The sequence below is a fragment of the Ochotona princeps genome, chromosome 4 (assembly GCF_030435755.1).
Source record: "Ochotona princeps isolate mOchPri1 chromosome 4, mOchPri1.hap1, whole genome shotgun sequence".
In the NCBI taxonomy this organism is placed as follows: domain Eukaryota; kingdom Metazoa; phylum Chordata; class Mammalia; order Lagomorpha; family Ochotonidae; genus Ochotona; species Ochotona princeps.
Genome location: NC_080835.1, coordinates 61,122,892 through 61,141,446, shown reverse-complemented (window position 1 = coordinate 61,141,446; position 18,555 = coordinate 61,122,892). Strand labels below are relative to the sequence as shown.

Genomic DNA, 18,555 nt, shown 5'->3' with positions numbered 1-18,555 from the left:
GTAAAGCCTGCAACACCGCATCTCATATCGTCACCAGTTTGTTTCCAGAAGGCTCCACTTCAAATAGCCTGAGAAAAGCAGTGCAAGAAGACACAAATTTTTGGGCCCATGCCACTCACATGGAGGAATGGGATGAAGCTCCTGTCTCCTGGCTTCAGCCTGACCCAGGCCACTGTGGCTGGGAAGTGAAGCAGCAGACAAGAGATCTCTCTTGGCTATTCTCTCTGTAATCTTTACTTTCAAATACATAAATAAATAAATCTTTTTTTAAATGCCTTATCCACAAAGGTTCTGGAGACCTCTCATATATCAAAACTCATTAAACAACTATTTATGTCAACTATACTTTGATAAAGTTACTGTTAAGAAATAAAATAGGCCTGAATTAAATATTGATTCCAGATAAAATGACACAACAAAACTGTAACTCCAAGGTTTGTGAAATCCCACAAAAAAAAAAAAAATTCAGGAACATGAACACACTAATAAAATTTGCATGATATGTGTGATGAATTATTGGGCCCCAACATTCAGTCACGCCTTATCTGGAGCTGTTGGCCTACCACTTTAGATGCAGGCAATTCTGAACCTCATATGGTTTCTCAAGCATAAAAGGTGTTAACAGCCCTTCCTTTTTCAAGTGTTGCTTCTGTACAAAAAGGTCTTCCCTGACCTCTGTCTAAACTCTATCCTCCTGCTATTTCCTGCAGGACTCTTAAACATTGCCATCTAAATTATTTCTCCCCCAGTTCTCAAATAAGCAAGCATCAGCATTGTTTTCACCTATGCTCTTATTTTTCCAGATATATTATGTAACGCTGTATCTAATGATTTTTATTAGAAAAAATCTATTGTATATTTATTTCACCACAAGATTGTAAGCTCCTTAGGGACAGAAATTTTGTCTTCTCTCTGTGATCCAAATACAATCTCCATAACTTGCAATGAGGTAAGCAGGAAGTTGGATGGAGAGCTATCAAATGGACAAATGATGGACTAATAATCCTTGAGGGTCTGACCTGAAGTAGCTAGCAGTATTTAATGGGTGCTGCATTTAATTTAAATGTAAGTATCAGGAGTCCAGGTAAGTCTGCTCAAAGGTTGGGTGTCTGAATCTCCCAGCCACATGGCTGTGGTGGGGAGAACCCGTGCCAAGGCAGGCTTCCTGCTCGGGAGCCTAGTTCCCCTCCACTGCTGCCAAGCAGTGGGTGAATCCTGGGTTTGTGGGTGGCTAGAGCAATGGAGTGGGGCTTTGACCACTGGCTACTCAGTGGCAAGTTCTGGGGTCTAATGGGGTCAGAAAATACTGCCTAGTGACATCCATGGATAAGGTTACAGTACATGTAGGTGAGGAATGAACCCTGAGGGACACTCAATGACAGGGTCATTGTACTTGCAGGTAGGTGAGGGGACTGAGACTTGGTGGTTTGGAGGGGAGAGACTGGAAGATCTGTATGGGTCAGACTCTTGCACCAATGTCCATTGCTGACCACCACACACCAGTCCATACAAAAGCTAGGACTGGAGGCCTGTCTAGCAGGACTAGATCCCAGAACTTGACTGAATGTCCAACGGGAGACGGGTCACATTAGGTAGAGCCATGACACTAACCAGCACGTAAGAGAATCAGGTCGAGGGATAGATTCTGTGGAGAATAAGTGGGCCAAAACCTGTGGAAAAGCAACTCCCACTGGTTAGCTCAAGAGTTGCGGTGGGGATGAGCTGAACGAGGTGCGGCCATGGAAACTGCCAACAATTACGGGTACAAGGACAAAGAATAGTCCGGGCAGGTCCAAACTGCAGTACCCATATGAGCATCTTAAAACAGGGTGTGGGGTAGGCCGTGCCACAACATTCACCAGCTCATACTAGGCCAAGATTAAGGGGAAGATTATGCCGGACAAGAACTTAGCACCTGCTGCCATGCATGAGATCTGAATCTGGGAGTGGGCCAAGTAGGGGAACTTGGGAAACTCACCTAGTGAGTCAAAGCTCCTGCTGGTGAGTACATGGTCCAGGCCTGGGTGTTGGGAAGGCTGGGCAAGGTAGCTCCAACTGTTGGCTAATGTGTGGGTTGATTTTGGAAGGGGATGGACCGGGCAGGGTCAAACAAACCTTATCTCACAGGCAAGTGCAGAAATCAGGCTGGAACACAGGTCATGCTTAGCTAGACTGTCATGCTTACCAGTTTGCATGAGCCAGGGATGGGAGCAGACTGAGGAGGACCAGGTTCCAGCACCCACCAGTGAGAGTTGGGACTAAGGGCAGGCCAGATCAGGCCAGGCTACAGCAACCAATGCAAAGGCCAAGACAGGCGAGGGGCTATGCCAAGCTGGGTCAGAGCAACCATTGGCACTCACGAGATCTATGGCTGTGAATAGGCCTGGTTGGGGAGGAAAGAGGACACCACGGCAGGGTTGTGGCAGGTTCTGGTGAGTGTGAAGGCCAGAGTGGGGGCTGCTGTTTAGTCTGGGCATTGCTGTAATGACCATCGGCACAAGCGTGGACTGGTTCTGGGGTGTGCCAGATTGGGCTAGACCCCAGTACCCACTGGTGCTCACGAGAACCAGGGTAGGAAGGGTTAGGCTGGGTCTCTGACCCTGCTGAGCCTTGTGTGAGCTGTATCTGGGTATGGACCAGGCTTGGCTGGGCTGTCACATTCAACAGTAAAAACCGGAATGGGTGAAGGCTAGTCAGGAATGGCCACCGTTCCTGCTAGGAACTGGAGGTGGACTAACTAGGGCTGGCCCATGGACCCCCCAGTGGGCACAAGATCTGGCATTGGGAGAAGTTATGATGGAGGAGCTTAGGAAACTCCTATCAGGACACAGTCCTGCCAATGAGTACAAGAACTATGATAGGGAACAACTTAGACCAGGCCAGGGAACAGTACTCACTGGCATACATTTGGCCTGGGTCGAGAGCAAATCAGGCAAGGCCAGTTCACATCACCCACTAGCGAATCCGAGTACCAGAATATAGCGTGGGTCGGGCCAGGTTCAGTCGCAAGACACCTGTACACATGAGGGCCAGGACTGGGGGCCAGATGAACTGGGCTAGGCTGTAGCCCCCACCAGTGTGAGTTGGAATTGGGGTTGGGCCAGGCGCAGCCAGGCTGCAGCACCTACTGGCAGAGGCAGGCCATGCCAGACTGGGATGCAGCACCCAACCAGCACACATGAGACCCTGGAGAAGCGGAGAAGCTGTTGGGCAGGATCAGGCTGGGCTGCAACACCCATTGGTTTGTGTGAAAGACAGGGCCAGAGACAGAACTGACCCAGCAATTGCAACCAACAGCATGTGCATAAGCTAACTGGGGTGACAGACTGTGCCAGACCCTATATTGGCAAGCACACACAACAATCAGGTCTGAGATCACCTCAGATGAGGTTTCTTTGGGGATCCCCCTGCCAACTGAATTGCTGGACTCAGAATCCCAACCTTGGAAAGAACTGCAGGTTCCATGGTCTGACCTTGGAGTGCATGTGTCCAAGTTGAGCCTCCTCAGATGCTCAGATGGAGCAGTGGACAGCATATCCGAATGTACATGGAGGCTATGGCAATCCATTGGAGCCTACAGAGGACACCTGGTACCACCACAGAGGACAGAGGACAGAATAAGTTGATCAACTACCCCAACCAAGTGTTGGCAGTGAATAACTCTGCAAATGGAGATTCTAAAGTAGACTATGTCAACCAGTGGATTCTGGAGAGATATCATCATGCTTGGAGTGGCAAGATCAGCAGTAATTCAGAACTGTTGAACTATCAAAATCTCATGAACAGAACCCTCACAGCATGTCCCACATCAGGGACCCTGGAGTGGTATAAGGTGGCTGTCCTCCATCCCAGGGTGCAGAGGCATTTGGGAAGCTGGGTGTGGCTTCCCCTTATCCCCCCTGTTCTCCCAGATACAGGAAGAAAAAAAAGAGAATTTGGAAATAATGGTAACACCCAACTTCCTATAGCCCTTGACCCTAATCACCCTAATCAACTATGTAAAAATCATCAAAACTAAAAATAATAATTTAAAAATAAAGTATCAAAGTATATTCCATAATCTATGTGACATGTTTGTTATTAGCTTCATTATCTCTTTTTGTCACATAGGATTTCTCAACAGGATGCTACTAGCATTTTGGTGGGACAAGCACTGTGTACCACTGATCTAAGAACTGCCAAACCTTTAGCTTTCCTGATATGACCTCACTAAATATTAGTAGTGATGGTCTCCCTCAGTCATGGTAACAAACCTCCTCCACATTTCCACCTGCTCCCCTTCCTAAGAAAGTGAATGATCTACCTCCCAGTTGAGAACCATTACTTTAGTGAGAGTAGGGTCATAATGTTATCTGCCAATTCATGTTAAACATTGCCATTCCATCTGCATTTCATCAAATGCCTGAAGTTCAAATCCCCAAATACTTCTGAACACAGGACAGTATATGCAAAACTCTAATACAGAGCAGCAAAACAGACAGGGATCCATACCTCTTAGCCACATCACAGGGTCTCTCCCCTGCTTTGTCGGTAATATTACTGTCTGCTCCCATTTTAACTAGCCACTGCAAACATGCTATGTGGCCTTGCTCAGCAGCTGTTTAAAAAAGTAATGAACAGGAAACAAAGTTGTCAGTAACTACTTACTGAAATTCTAGACATTCACATTATAGAGTACTTCTTTTTCGAGCACTAATCTTTGTAACAACTGAGAAATGTTCCACTTATTTATTAGACAAACACTTAATCAAATATTTTCATCTGCTTATATCCTACAGAGATCTTACAGACATAAAAGTTGAAGTTCAGATGTGTTAGTTAACATCACAAAGCCAACTGAGCAATGGATTTGAAACTATTATTTTTTTTCTAATCATTACCCTGGCTCCTAGCTTCAGCCTGACTCAGCCTCTGATCATTGCAGACATTTGGAAAGTGAACCCAGGTTTCTCTCGCTGACTATCTCTCTCTCTCTTCCCCCCAGCCCTGCTTTTCAAATAAATAAAAGTAAATTTCTTAAAAAATTCTGACACATAGCCCTACAAGACCATCTGGCAAAGGTCTGTAAGAACTCCTGTTCTGCATAATAGAAACACCAGAAGGGAGCCCACACATGTACAGCCAACTAATCTTTGACAAGAAAACTGGAAACAATCCAGGAAAAGCCTGGTCTATTCAACAAATGCTGTTGGGACAATTGGTTAGCAACCTGCAGAATTAGGAAGTAAGACCTGCACCTGTCACATTATACAAAAATCAGCCCTAAATGGATTAAGGACCTAAATCTACATCCAGAAATTATCAAACTGTTAAAGGAAAACATAGGAAGCACTCTTCAAGATATAGGAATAGGAAAAGAAGCCAAAAACACAGGCAAAGACAAAATAAACAAACTGGGACTACATCACACTAAAAGGCTTCCGTACAGCAAAGTAACAGTTAACTAACTGAAGAAGCAGCTAACAGAATGGGAGAAAATCTTTGCACGATGCACAACTGATAGGGGGACTAACATCCAGGATTTACAAAGAGCTTCAGAAACCCAGGGACAATTAAAAAAAAAATACTGTAAAGAAATGGATGAAGGAAATGAACAAACATTTTTCAAAAGAACAGATTAAAATGGTCAACAGACATATGAAAAGATGCTCAGGCTCTCCAGCCATCAGGGAGCAACACTGAGGGTCCACCTAACTCCAATGAGATCGGCCTACATTCAGAACTCCACTACCACCACCTATTGGTATGGAAGTGGGGAGAAAGGTACCCTCCTTCACTGTTGGTGAGAGTGTAGGTTAGTACAACCACTATGGAAATTAATATTGAGAGTGCTTAGAGAATCGCAAATAAACCTGCCATATGACTCACCTATCCCACTCCTCGGAATATATCCAAAAGAAATTAAAACTGTATATGAGAAGTGGATCCGTACTCCTATATTTACAGCAGCACAATCTACAATAGCAAAGACATGGAAACAACCCAGATGTGCGTCCAAGGAGGAGTGGTTAAAGGAACTGTGGTATATCTATTCTGTGGAATATTACTCAGCCATTAAAAAGAATGAAATCATGCCATTTGCAACCAGATGATCCCAATGAGTGAGACCACTATACTCAGTGAAACAAATCAACCCCAAAAAGACAAATACCATATGTTCTCTCTGATATAAGGCAGACTTCATGCAAATTATAAAATCAATGACCCTTTCCATACTGTTTTTGCTGCTTCCCATGTGTTTTGATGTTTTTTTTTATTTCATTTTCATTTCTTCCAAACAGTTTCTTTTGTTGAATTCATCGCTGGCTCATGGATCGCAGGGTGGCATCATTTTATCCAAGAGGTTTTCGTGTTTTCTTTTCTTCACCCACATGTTGGTTATTCTGTGGTGCATTTTTCAACTCCATGGTGCTATAAATTTTTTGTTTTAACTTCATATCTGTTGTTTACTTTGTTTTGTGGCTTCTCATTTAAGGGAATATATAGCAATGGCATAATAGAGACTGTCATGTTCAGATGTGAAAATACAATGCAGTATGCATCCCTACTTCCAAAACAAAGATGGACTCCTAATGAAACTGCCGGGCATATCTAAACAATGGGATGCTGGTCTGACAATGCCTATAACAGCAATGTCAGGGCACATTTAAATAAAAGACTGAGGAACGTATGACTGTTTATGAAGAACTATACTATTGTAATAATATGGGTAGAATCGGTCGGGGGGGGGGTTGAAATTTGGGGGGGAGATCCCAGACCCTATGGAATTAAACCATAAAATTCAAAATAAAAAAGAAAGTTAAAAAAAGAATTCCTGTTCTGTAATTCTTGGCCTAACCCAGAGCCATCTGCCAGATGCTGGGTTGGCACACGCGCTCTCTCTCTCTCTCTCTCTCTCTCTCTCTCTCTCTTGCTCTCTCTCTCTCCCTCTTTGTAGCCCATCTAAAAGCAGCTAACAAAGGTTATTACAAGATTTCCAAGACCGGAATTCTAACCAGCACCCACATAAGATGCCCACATCACAGGTGCAGTATTAACCCCACCATGCCACTCTCAATGGTTGTATTTTTTCTTGCATTTGGGAAGTGTTATCATATTATTTCTCTGAAAATGCTTTTACCCCTTTAGCATTCTCTAGTCCCTCTTGGACCTCAATATCTTGGATAATTTGCTCTTTCAATGCTGTAGCAAAGATTATATCAACTTTTTTTGTTATTGTTCTTTAAACATTCTTTTTGTCCTTTTTGTATTTTCAAGTAGCCAGTCTGAATTACCACCTTATTAGTATTCAAATAGCCAATTCTGTCTTCTGTTTGATCCTTTCTGTTACTGATGCCTTCCTATAGTAACTATTCAGTCTAGTTCTCAGTTGAAGGATTTGTTTGATTTTGAAATGGCTTTCACTGTATTAATGAACTGCTCTTCTATTTTCCTAAATCTTGGTTTCATTATAACACCTATTTTAAATTAAATTCTGTCTGTATCAGTTGTTAGCGGCAGCACTGAGTGGGACAATGGCATCCCACATTGGAGCACTGGTTCAAGCCCCAACCTCTGTGCTTCCCACCCAACTCCCTGCTAGTGCACCTGCTAGATAACCCAAGTGCCTTGGCTCCTGCCACCCACATGGGAGACCCAGAAGGAATCCTGGCCTCCTTGCTTTGGACCAGAGCAGCCCCACCCCTTTGGGAAATAAACTGACAAATGAAAGATATCTCTCTCTCTCTCTTTCTCTCTGTGTGTCACTTCATCTCTGTCACTCTGTTTCAAATAAAAAATCTTTAAAAAATACATACATACATATATACGTGTGTGTGTGTGTGTGTGTGTGTGTATATATATATATATATATATGTAAATCAGTTGCTGTCTGATTTCTAGTACTGTAGTTTTAGTTCATTAGGTGAGTTCATGATTTCCCTGAAAATTCTTTCTGCTTTCTGGCCTAAAATGTCACCTGCACATTGAAAGATTGGAATTTATTTATAATCTAGCTTTGCTTGTACCTGCCTTTCAGAAATTCTAAGCAGTATGCTTATTTTCTAGAAGTTAATGGGCACTTAGGCCATTCCAACACTAGATGGCATTTTATGTCAAAAACGCTATTTCAGCATCCCAGGTGTGTTGTAAACCTGCAGCTGGTGTGTTCTTGAGAATGAAGTGCTAGTGGTTTCCTGTAAGCACTGGGGATAGAGGCCTTTGGATTTAACTGGTACTGGGTCTTGCCAGCAGGCACTGAGCTCTGAGGCAAACTCCTGTACTGACTTTCCCACCATGCTCCATAGTGGCTAGTCTTCATTCATCCCTCAGCTTACCAGAAATTGGGAGTAGAAGTAATTGAGTCAGTTTCTTGGCCCCGTAGCTAAGGAGGCTCCACAGGTTTAGTCTTCAGGTACTGGCCTGGTATCTGGGGCTATGAGCACTACTGGCACTAGGTTTGGCAGTGGCAGGCCTACAACTGTGTTTCAAATCTAAGAGTCTGGGTTCAGATTCATTGATGTTGTGGTGCTTGGGGTGAAGAAATCAGCATTTCGCTGGAACCCTAGGACTGAAGATGTGGCCTGAGTGGCCTCTGGCCCTTTCCTAGCCCCTCCACCTCAGCGTGCCTTCTTCTTTCCTCTTCTGGCAGGATGAAGCAGGTAGGCCTGAGTGAAAGAGTCGTCCTGGCAACTATGGGTGAGCTAACAATGGGTATAGCGCCTGTGAAGAAGAGAGCAGGAGACTCACTGAGAGTCTGAGGAGCAAGGCAATTTGCTACAAAATCTGTGACCATTGAAGTTAAACATCAAAATAAATTATTAGCTGAAATGGATTCACAGTTTGATTCTACAACAGGGTTTCTAGGTAAAACTATGGAGAAACTAAAAATTGTACCCAGAGGAAGCCAAACAAAGCTTTTGTGCTGTATGGTACTGGTTTTCTAGTTCATATTTTTTTGTCATTTCTTGAATTATGAAACTGAGGTGATGCAAAAACAAGGCAGCCCTGCCGCAGCAGAAACGGCTGCCCCAGAGTCAGTGCGAATCCCAGCTTCCAGGCACGCCCACCTGAATAATAGCCTCTGTCTCTCCAGACAGAAAGGCACATGGCTCATTCACAGGCTGGCCTTCTGGACAGAATAGTAATTACTGGAAACTGCACGTTTCTCCTCCATGTCATAAATAAGAAATCACAACTATATGTTTAATGAACAAATTAAAAAAAAAAATATCTAGAGTCTGGATTTACTTCCCTCTGCTTCCCCTTCAGCTAGCAGGCGTGAAGTTCCTTGAAGCTGGGAAACAGCTGGAGATGGAGCATGAAGCAACTCTTTCTTGCTTCCTCTAAAAGCATCTTATGATACACCAAAACCAGCCTCTGTGTCTCCTCATCACTTATGGGGGTGGCTTGTGTGTGAAGAGCTGTTCAGATCAGTGCCTCTGGGGACAGACCACTGAGTATCTTATTCAGCGGCCCTCTTGCTCTGGCTCCCAATGTCTTTCCATTGTTTAAGCTCCCCAGTCTGGTATTCTGTTAGTCACCCTCAGTAAACTGATACAGGAGCTTTGCCCTCAGGGAAACACCTTAAAAGAGAAACAAACCAAAAAAAAAAAACTATTTTCAGTGCTCACACCTTAAGCCTCCTCCCCCTGAATAAATTAAACAGTGGAGAGCTTAACCCATGAACAGTCAGCAGAAATGGATGCATTATTCCAAATCCACCATACAGAACTCATCAATTTGGGAACCTTCCTATATCTTGGAAAAAAAACTCTCGCATTCACCCTTTTCCCATTTCATTCTTCCCTTGTGAAACTACTGATACACAGGATACTTAAGTTGTATACTGGAAAAATATAACCAATAGGAACAGAATATGATATGTGGGACTTCCGGAAATTACATATGAAATAAAGCCCATTTTACAAACACTGCTTTAGCAAGCCTACACTGTCTTCATACTCTAGAAATTACCTGCCATAAGATCAGGAAGAAACTGTTAACATAATATCACAAATGAAGCAAAATGGAAATTTCAGGTCCAATAAAGATTTGCTCTTTGGTTTTAGAAACTAAAAAAGCCTGGCAAGCATAATTCCAATAGTGAAAAGGAAAAAAAAAACAACACCTGAATCCGGTCTTGTGAGGCAGTAGGTTAGGCTACCCTTGGCGACACTCACATTGCACATCCGAATATCTGGGATAGAGCCCCACAGACACTTTCAACCCAAACTCCGGCAATGTGTACCCTAGGACACAGCTGCTGGTAACTGGCACATACAACTGAAGGCGCAGATGGAGTTCCAGGCTCTTAGCTTTGGCCTGGTACAGCTCAGGCTTCTGTGAGCATCTAAGGAGTGAACTTGCACATGGAAAATATATACACCTACCTCTCTCCCTATTTCTTTCTTGCTCTCTTTCAAATAAACTTTTTAAAAAATAATAATAATATTAGGAAGAAGAATGCAGAGAAAAGTGGCAGAGACCTTGATAATGTTCAGATCTAATGTTTACTGATATTTCTATGGAAGTAGAAAAAAATTTTATGAGAAGTTATTACAAAAAGAAAATTCTGTTGGAACTTTTAAAAATTTCTATTATTGAGAGAAAAAGAAGGAAAGAAAGCTCCCATTTTCTGCTTCACTCCTGAAATGCCCTTAACCAGTGGAGCTGGGACTGGCAGAAGCCAGAAGGCTGGGAATGCAATCCAGGCCTTCCTTGTGCACACAGGAACTCAATCACAGGAGCCAATCACTGCTGGTTCTACACTAACAGGAAGTTGAAATCAGGGGCCAGAGAAGGTATCAAACCCCAGGACCCTGATTACAGGAGACATAACCAGCAGCTTCACCACTAGGAAAAATACTTGTCCCCACTATAACCTTTTTTTAAGAGATAGTTTCTACTTTAGCATGAATTAATAGATCATTTTTAAATTTTTATCCTACGAAACTTCACTAATGAGTCCTTTCACATTTATACCAACCCAATCAAGTCACAATAGAAATTCTGCTAGAATTATGTTCATGTGATAATGCAGCAGTATTTGCATCATTAAAAAAATATTACAATTGACTTGAAAATTAGACTAATATGGGATCAGACACTGTGGCATAACAAATAGAGTCACTGCCTTAGATAATATCCCAGCTTGATCCATTTCCAATCCAACTCCCTGCCAACTGCCAGAGAAAGCAGCAAAGTGTGGGCCTCTGCCACCAATGTGGGAGACCCAGATGAAGCATGTGGCTCCTGGCTTCTGCCTGGCTCAGGGCTCACCTGTGGTCATCTGGGAAGTGAACCAGCCGACACAAGATCTGTCTGTCTCTTCTCTTTGTCATTCTCTCAGATTAACAAATATTTTAAAAATAAATTTAAAAATAGGATAATTAGATGTTCTGTATACCATATGATGTGGACTGGTATCTACAGGTACATCAGAAAACACTTTCATAGTTCCATGTGTCAGAACTCAATACAAAGCAGAAATTATAACTTACCTTTATGCATAGGAGTTGATCCATTATCATCACGTTCATTCAAATTGATTACTCCATCTTCTACTAATTTCTTAAGCATTTCCAAATCACCCTTAGAGGCAGCCACATGACCTGGATATGCTAAAGCTTTGAATAAGCAATTAAGCATTTCAGTAAACATTTAATTCCTTTCATCCCTTAGTATATTTCAAGTTTCAATTATTTCCTCAAGTATGAGACTGTTGTAAAGGAATGAGTTCAACTAATGCAATGACAAGTAATAAAAGGAATTAAAAAATAAGAATATCACTAATTATGCTACCCTTCCTCCTTTCAGGATGTTAAAACACATGAAAGCAGTGCATCAGAACTATTCTTAGGCCTGTTCTCTTTCATCCTAATACCTCAAAATACAAGATGGTGGTCATTTTCAACACTATATAAAGACACACTTGGTGCCAAGGTCTATATTTGCTTACATCACTCTTTTCTTCATTTGAATAGAAATAAAGCAAAATAATCTCAAATCAAGTAACTATGGATGCATGTGTATATAGGTACACATTGGTATCTAACTGGGTACCTAATACTTAATAAATAAGTAAAATGTTTTTAATGATGATGACTGCATATTATTGAGCCAAACACAATAGTAAGTACTAGTAAAGACTGCCTCATTCAACATTAAGAAAATCAAACACTTTGCAATTTACACTTCACGTAAGAGAAAGAAAAAAATAAATAAAACAGCCAAATAGTTAGCAGTTGCTAACTTGTACTCCATGGTGAAATACTAAGCCTTACCAAGATGCAACGGACAACAGCTCAAGTGGTTTGAACCCTGACACCCAACCGGGAGACTCAGGCTCCTGGATGCTGCCTGGCCCAGTACTGATGGCTGCTGGCAAGCATCAGGAGAATGAAACAGTGATTGCAAAAATCAATCAATCTCGTGCCCGGTGGCATGGCCTAGCGGCTAGGGTCCTCGCCTTGGGCACCCCGGGATCCCATATGGGCGCCGGTTCTAATCCCGGCAGCTCCACTTCCCATCCAGCTCCCTGCTTGTGGCCTGGGAGGGCAGTCGAGGACAGCCCAAAGCTTTGGGACCCTGCACCCGTGTGTGAAACCTGGAGGAGGTTCCTGGTTCCTGGCATCGGATCGGCGCGCACCGGCCGTTGCAGCTCACTTGGGAGGTGAATCATCGGACAGAGGATCTTCCTCTCTGTCTCTCCTCCTCTCTGTATATCTGCCTTTGTAATGAAATAAATAAATCTTAAAAAAAAAAAAATCAATCTGTGTGTGTGTGAGAGAGAGAGAGAGAGAGAGAGTCCGTTGTCCTTCCTTTCTAGTAAAATAAACATCTAAAAAAAAAAAAAAAAAAACAGAGCTGAAGCAATAGGTTACACTGCCACCTGAAATGCTGAAATCCCTTAAGGGTTCTTGTTTGAGTCCCAACCACTCTATTACCAATCTATCTTCATGCCTATACACATTAGAAAGCACCAGAAGAAAGCCCTAACACCTGGTCCCTGTCACCCATGTGGGAAACCAGGATGGAGTTCATGGCTCTTTGCCTCAGCCTGGCTCAGACCTGCTTAGTACAAACATTTGGGGAATGAACCAGCGGATGGAAGATTTCTCTGTCCCAGCTCCCTCTTCAGCCCGTTAGATTAGTAACTACTAGGAGAGGTTGAAAGATACGAAGACCCTGAATGACTACTCAGAGTCCCTCTCTAACCTGGACTGCCACACACACTTAATTTCCACATAATTTAAGCCATTGAATCTTGCAGTTTTCTTATTACAGTAGATTAGCCTTTCAACTAACACACATACAAAACAGTATCTTTGTTTCTGTGAATACATTCATATGCCTTAGAACTAAAATATAAGACCACAGAATCACACGACTAATTAAAAACGACAGCTTATCACTGGGGAGAAGAAACAGTAACAAAGTGAACAGCGTTAGGAATAGATTCCAGGGATATTGTACTCTTCAGTTTAGCAATACAAACAGTTCTCTTTATGTTAATCTCAAAATACTATTGCCCAAAATACTTCATAATAAAGAACCTGGATGAATGTGCAGACAATGCTTCATAATAAATGTGAACATAACCTTTGCATTATAACTTCTCTTTTATTTCTATTCTATTAAATCTATTATCATTAACATTGTATTATATGCTAAAATATCTCAGGTTCATTACTTACTTTCCTGATCTTCCGGGTATTTTTCTTCATACTCAGTATTCTTGATAAACTCCAAAATGTTTTGCTTAAAAAACCTCTGTGCCAGGTCTGATGCATTTTCTCCATTATCGTTAAAGGCCTTTAAAGCTTGTGGTCCACTACTCATCCTACTAAGTAGGAATTTAAAACAGTGAAGGTGGCCTTCCATGGCTGCTAAATGAACTATATAGAAAAGAGGGGAAAATTAATTTTATAATTGAAATAAAAACAGCTTAAGAAGAGAGCATATTAAGTCTAATCCTCCTAGGGAGACGACTATTCCCACACCACATGAAGGGAAAGACATCCTCAGAGCTAGAAAGAACTGGTGCCAAACTCAAGCCCTTGATGCGGGAAGCCTTTCATACTTGTCCAAGCAACACATTAAACGGCTACATACGAGACTTACTATAAGCATAGCGAGAACAGACAAGGATCACAACAGATTGGGTGCCACCAAATTATTTTTTCAAAATTAAATTCAATGGAACAGGCATTTCATGTAGTGCATAAGAACTTCTGGGGACACTTGCATGCCATATTACAGTTCCACCTTTAGTTCGAATCCCAGCTTCCTGCTAATGCACACCAAAGTAGGCAGCACATTCAAGTGGGAGACTCAGGTTGAGCATCTTGAGCTTCTGGCTCCCAAGGAGATTTGTGGAGTAAATCAATGAATGGAAGTTCTCTTTGTCTGTTTCTCTTCTCTCTTTTCCTCTCGTCAACCCCTCCCTACTACATTTCTCTTTTTCTCTTCCAAAAAAAAATATAAAATAATAAAAATTAATTAATTACAAGATGTCTTTTAAAAATAAGCTAAAATATTAACTGATTAAAAATAAGATCTCTTGGACCCAGCAAGATAGCCCAGTGGCTAAACTCCTTCGCCTTGCATGCACCAGAATCTCATATGGGCGCCGCTTCATATCCCGGTGGCCCCACTTTCCATCCAGCTCCCTGCTGTGGCCTGTGAAAGCAGTTGAAGATGGCCCAAAGCCTTGGGACCCTGCACTCATGTGGGAAATCTGGAAGAAACACCAGGCTCCTGGCTTCGGATTGGCTCACCTCTGGCCACTGTGGCCACTTGGTGTGTGTCAGCGGATGGAAGATTTTTCTGCCTCCCCTCTCTCTGTACATCTGACTTTCCAAAAAAATAAAATAAATCTTAAAAAAGTGAAATCTCAATTATACAGTTTATCACTGCATGAGAAAGTGGTTGTAAAATAAATAAGGGCCCGGTGGCATGGCTTAGCGGCTAAAGTCCTCGCCTTGAATGCTCCAGGATCCGATATGGGCACCGGTTCTAATCCCGGCAACTCCACTTCCCATCCAGCTCCCTGCTGTGGCCTGGGAAAGCAGTCGAGGATGGCCCAATGCTTTGGGATCTTGCACCCATGTGGGAGACCTGGAGGAAGTTCCTAGCTCCTGGCTCTGGATGGACACAGCACCAGCCATTGTGATCACTTGGGGAGTGAATCATCAGATGGAAGATCTTCTCTCTCCAGCTCTCTGTATATCTGACTTTGTAATAAAAATAAATAAATTTTTAAAAAGCTAAATAAATAAATTCAATACTTTAGGCAAATAGAGATAAGCTAGAAGAATCATTATGAAAATATTAATTCCTTTATCACTATATATATTACTTTTCTTTTTTTAAAAAAAGCATTTATTTTTATTGGAAAGTCAGATAAACAGAGAGGAGAGACTGAGAGGAAAAGATCTTCCGTCAGATGATTCACTCCACAAATGACCGCAATAGCTGGAGCTGAGCCAATCTAAAGCCAGGAGCCAGGAGTTCCTCCGGTTCTCCAATGTGGGTGCAGGGTCCCAAGGCTTTGGGCCATCCTCAACTGTTTTCCCAGGCCACAAGCAGAGAGCTGGATGAGAAGCGGGGCCACCAGGATTAGAACAAGCGCCCACATGGGATCCCGGCTCATTCAAGGCAAGGACGTTAGTTGTTAGGCCACTATGCCAGACCCTACTTTTCTATAATAATTCATTATTTACTTACAAATAGGAAGGCTGGATCAAAACTACAGAGTATGCATATACTGTTCTCATCATTTCCACCCCAAGTCCTTAAAAAGAATGGAAAATATGTATTTTAAAAGTACAAAGGACTAAAGAAACAAGAAACCCAGGGACAGGAAAGCAATGTTTTAAAAAGAAAAAAAAAATGCACTGGAACAGACTGAGGGATAGTCGTAATCCAAAAACTCCAAAAAGAAAGAATACTAAGTGGCTATGGGGATATGCAAGCCTAGAGGCAAGGAATGCATAGTACTTACAACTCTGAAGACATGATCACTTGTGAAATAAAAGCAAGCTATGTATAAGCCTTCATGAGCTGTACAGCAGTGTCAAGTCATCAGTTCAGCTCAGCAGATAGAAGCCCCAGTGTCCAGAAGTTGAGTGACTGGCATGTAACACTCTATCCTTAGCCAGTTACCCCTTCCTCTAAAAAACTCCCACTGACACTTCAGAATTCTCTAATTTATTCATACTATGTACCTAAATGCCACTGTACATCTATCTAAACATGTCAAAAGCTGGACTCCTTGTTTTTGCCACATTTTCCTTACACAGTCTTCCCCATCTTAGTCAAGGAAATTCTCTCCTTTCCATATTGTTCAGGCAAAAACCTCAAAACTACTCAATTGCCCTTAGTAACTCCCCACATCTAATCCATTAGCAATTTCTTTTTTTTCTTTTTTTTTTTAAGATTTTTATTATTGGAAAGCCGGATATATAGAGAGGAGGAGAGACAGAGAGGATCTTCCATCCGATGTTTCACTCCCCAAGTGAGCCGCAACGGGCCGATGCGCGCCGATCCGAAGCCGGGAACCAGGAACCTCTTCCAGGTCTCCCACACGGATGCAGGGTCCCAAAGCATTGGGCCGTCCTCGACTGCTTTCCCAGGCCACAAGCAGGGAGCTGGATGGGAAGTGGAGCTGCCGGGATTAGAACCGGCGCCCATATGGGATCCCGGGGTGCCCAAGGCGAGGACTTTAGCTGCTAGGCTACACCGCCGGGCCCCTAATCCATTAGCAATTTCTACAGACTTCTTCAGAATATACACTACTTACAGAATTCAACTACTTCTCCCTATATATCCCACCCACACTGGTCTAATTCAAATTGTAAACTTCATAACTGCTTTAGAGTGCTAACTACTCTCCCTATTTCTGGCCCTTGCTACCCTCATATCCTTATTGTAATCTATTATGGACATAATAGCCCAAATGATCCTTCAAACATAAGCCATGCGCTGTTACTCCTCAATGCACTCCATGATTCGTGTTCCTTCTGTGGCCTCATTATATGTGACTCAATCCCTCACTTCTGTCCCAACCACACCAACTTGCCATCACTTACATACGTGAGGCACCCACTTGTGCAAGAAGCTTCACACTTACTGCTACTTCTGTAATGTTCTTCGCTAGAAATAACCACAAGACCTGCTCCCTCAACTTCTTTAGGTCTTTATCCACACAGTGAAGGCTTATCTGGCCACTCACTTTAAACTTCATCTACTCAGAACTCAGCTAATACCACCTGCTGGCGTGGATGTGGGGAGAAAGGCCCCCTCCTTCACTGCTGGTGAGAGTGTAGGCTAGTACAACCACTGTGGAAATCAGTATGCAGAGTGCTTGGAGAATTGCAAATAAACCTGCCATATGACCCAGCTATCCCGGTCCTCAGAAGCAAAATCTGCATATGAGAAGGGGATTTGTGATCCTGTATTTGCAGCAGCACAATCTACAATAGCAAAGACATGGAAACAATCCAGATGTGCGTCCAAAGAAGAGTGGTTAAAGAAACTGTGGTACATTTACTCCAGGGAATATTATTCAGCTATTAAGAAGAATTAAATTATACCATTTACAACCAGGTGGTCCCAACTGGGGACCATTATGTTCAGTGAAATGAGTCAATCACAAAAGAACAAATACCATATATTCTCTCTTATATAAGGAAACCAACATGGAAAGTGTAACTTCAATAATTCAATCCATACTGTTTTTTGGTTGCTTGCCTGCTTTTCGGCTGTATCCCATGTGTTTTGATGTTTTTTCAGCTTTGTTTATTCCAAATAATTTCTTTTTTCTTGTTGAATTAATCATTGGCTCATGGATTACACGGTGGCATCATTTTTCCCAAGAGACTTTTGTGTTTCCTTTTTGTCACTCATGTGTTGGCTATTCAGTGACACGTTTTTTCATTGTGCTGTAATTTGTTGCTGATGTTGTTGTTTGTTGTTGTGGCTGTTCTAACTCAGATCAGTTGTTGACCTGGTTTCATGGCTTCTCAATTATGGAAATGTATAGTGATGGAGTACTGGGGTCTATCATATACAGATGTGGGGAATAATGGAACATGCATCCCTGCTTTCAGATGAAGGATGGATTCCCAATGAAACTGTTGGACATGTGCAGACAATGGGATGCTGGAATGCCTGACTTTGTCTGTACCAACAATGTCAGGGTACATTTAAATAAGAGACTAATAGAATCATGACTCCTCATGAAGGACTACACTATTGTAGTAAAATGAGGAAAATCTGTCGGGAAGTGGGAGTTTGGGGGGGAATCCCAGCCTATACGAAATTGTACCACATAATTCAGAAGTGAAAATAAAAATATATTACATAAAAAACAACAAAAAAACTTCACTTACTGCAATACTGTCCACTTTCCCACATTATGTTTACCCAAATACTTATTCCTGTGTTTTGTTCATTGATTTTAATAACTACCTATCTCTCCCCTCACTATCAGCTGAAGGGAAGAACTTTGCCTTATTGGATGTGATCTCCCATTCCTCAGAAGGAGACATATAAAATAAGCATTCAATAAAT

The 18,555-nt window shown here is 42.3% G+C and overlaps 1 protein-coding gene across 7 annotated transcripts in view; it reads right to left on the bottom strand.

The window, feature by feature from the left end:
- Positions 1-18,555, bottom strand: part of ANKRD42 (ankyrin repeat domain 42) — a 57,331-nt gene that overhangs the window by 19,230 nt on the left and 19,546 nt on the right. For all 7 annotated transcript variants that reach the window (XR_009245340.1, XM_058663668.1, XM_058663666.1 and 4 more), the window contains exons 6-8: positions 13,677-13,877; positions 11,481-11,606; positions 4,492-4,597 (exon numbers count right to left, since the gene is read on the bottom strand). Coding sequence is in view for 6 of the 7 variants with exons in the window: in XM_058663668.1 (XP_058519651.1) it covers positions 4,492-4,597; positions 11,481-11,606; positions 13,677-13,877 (433 nt within the window). In the remaining variant the exon portion in view is untranslated. The remainder of the gene's footprint in view (positions 1-4,491; positions 4,598-11,480; positions 11,607-13,676; positions 13,878-18,555) is intronic.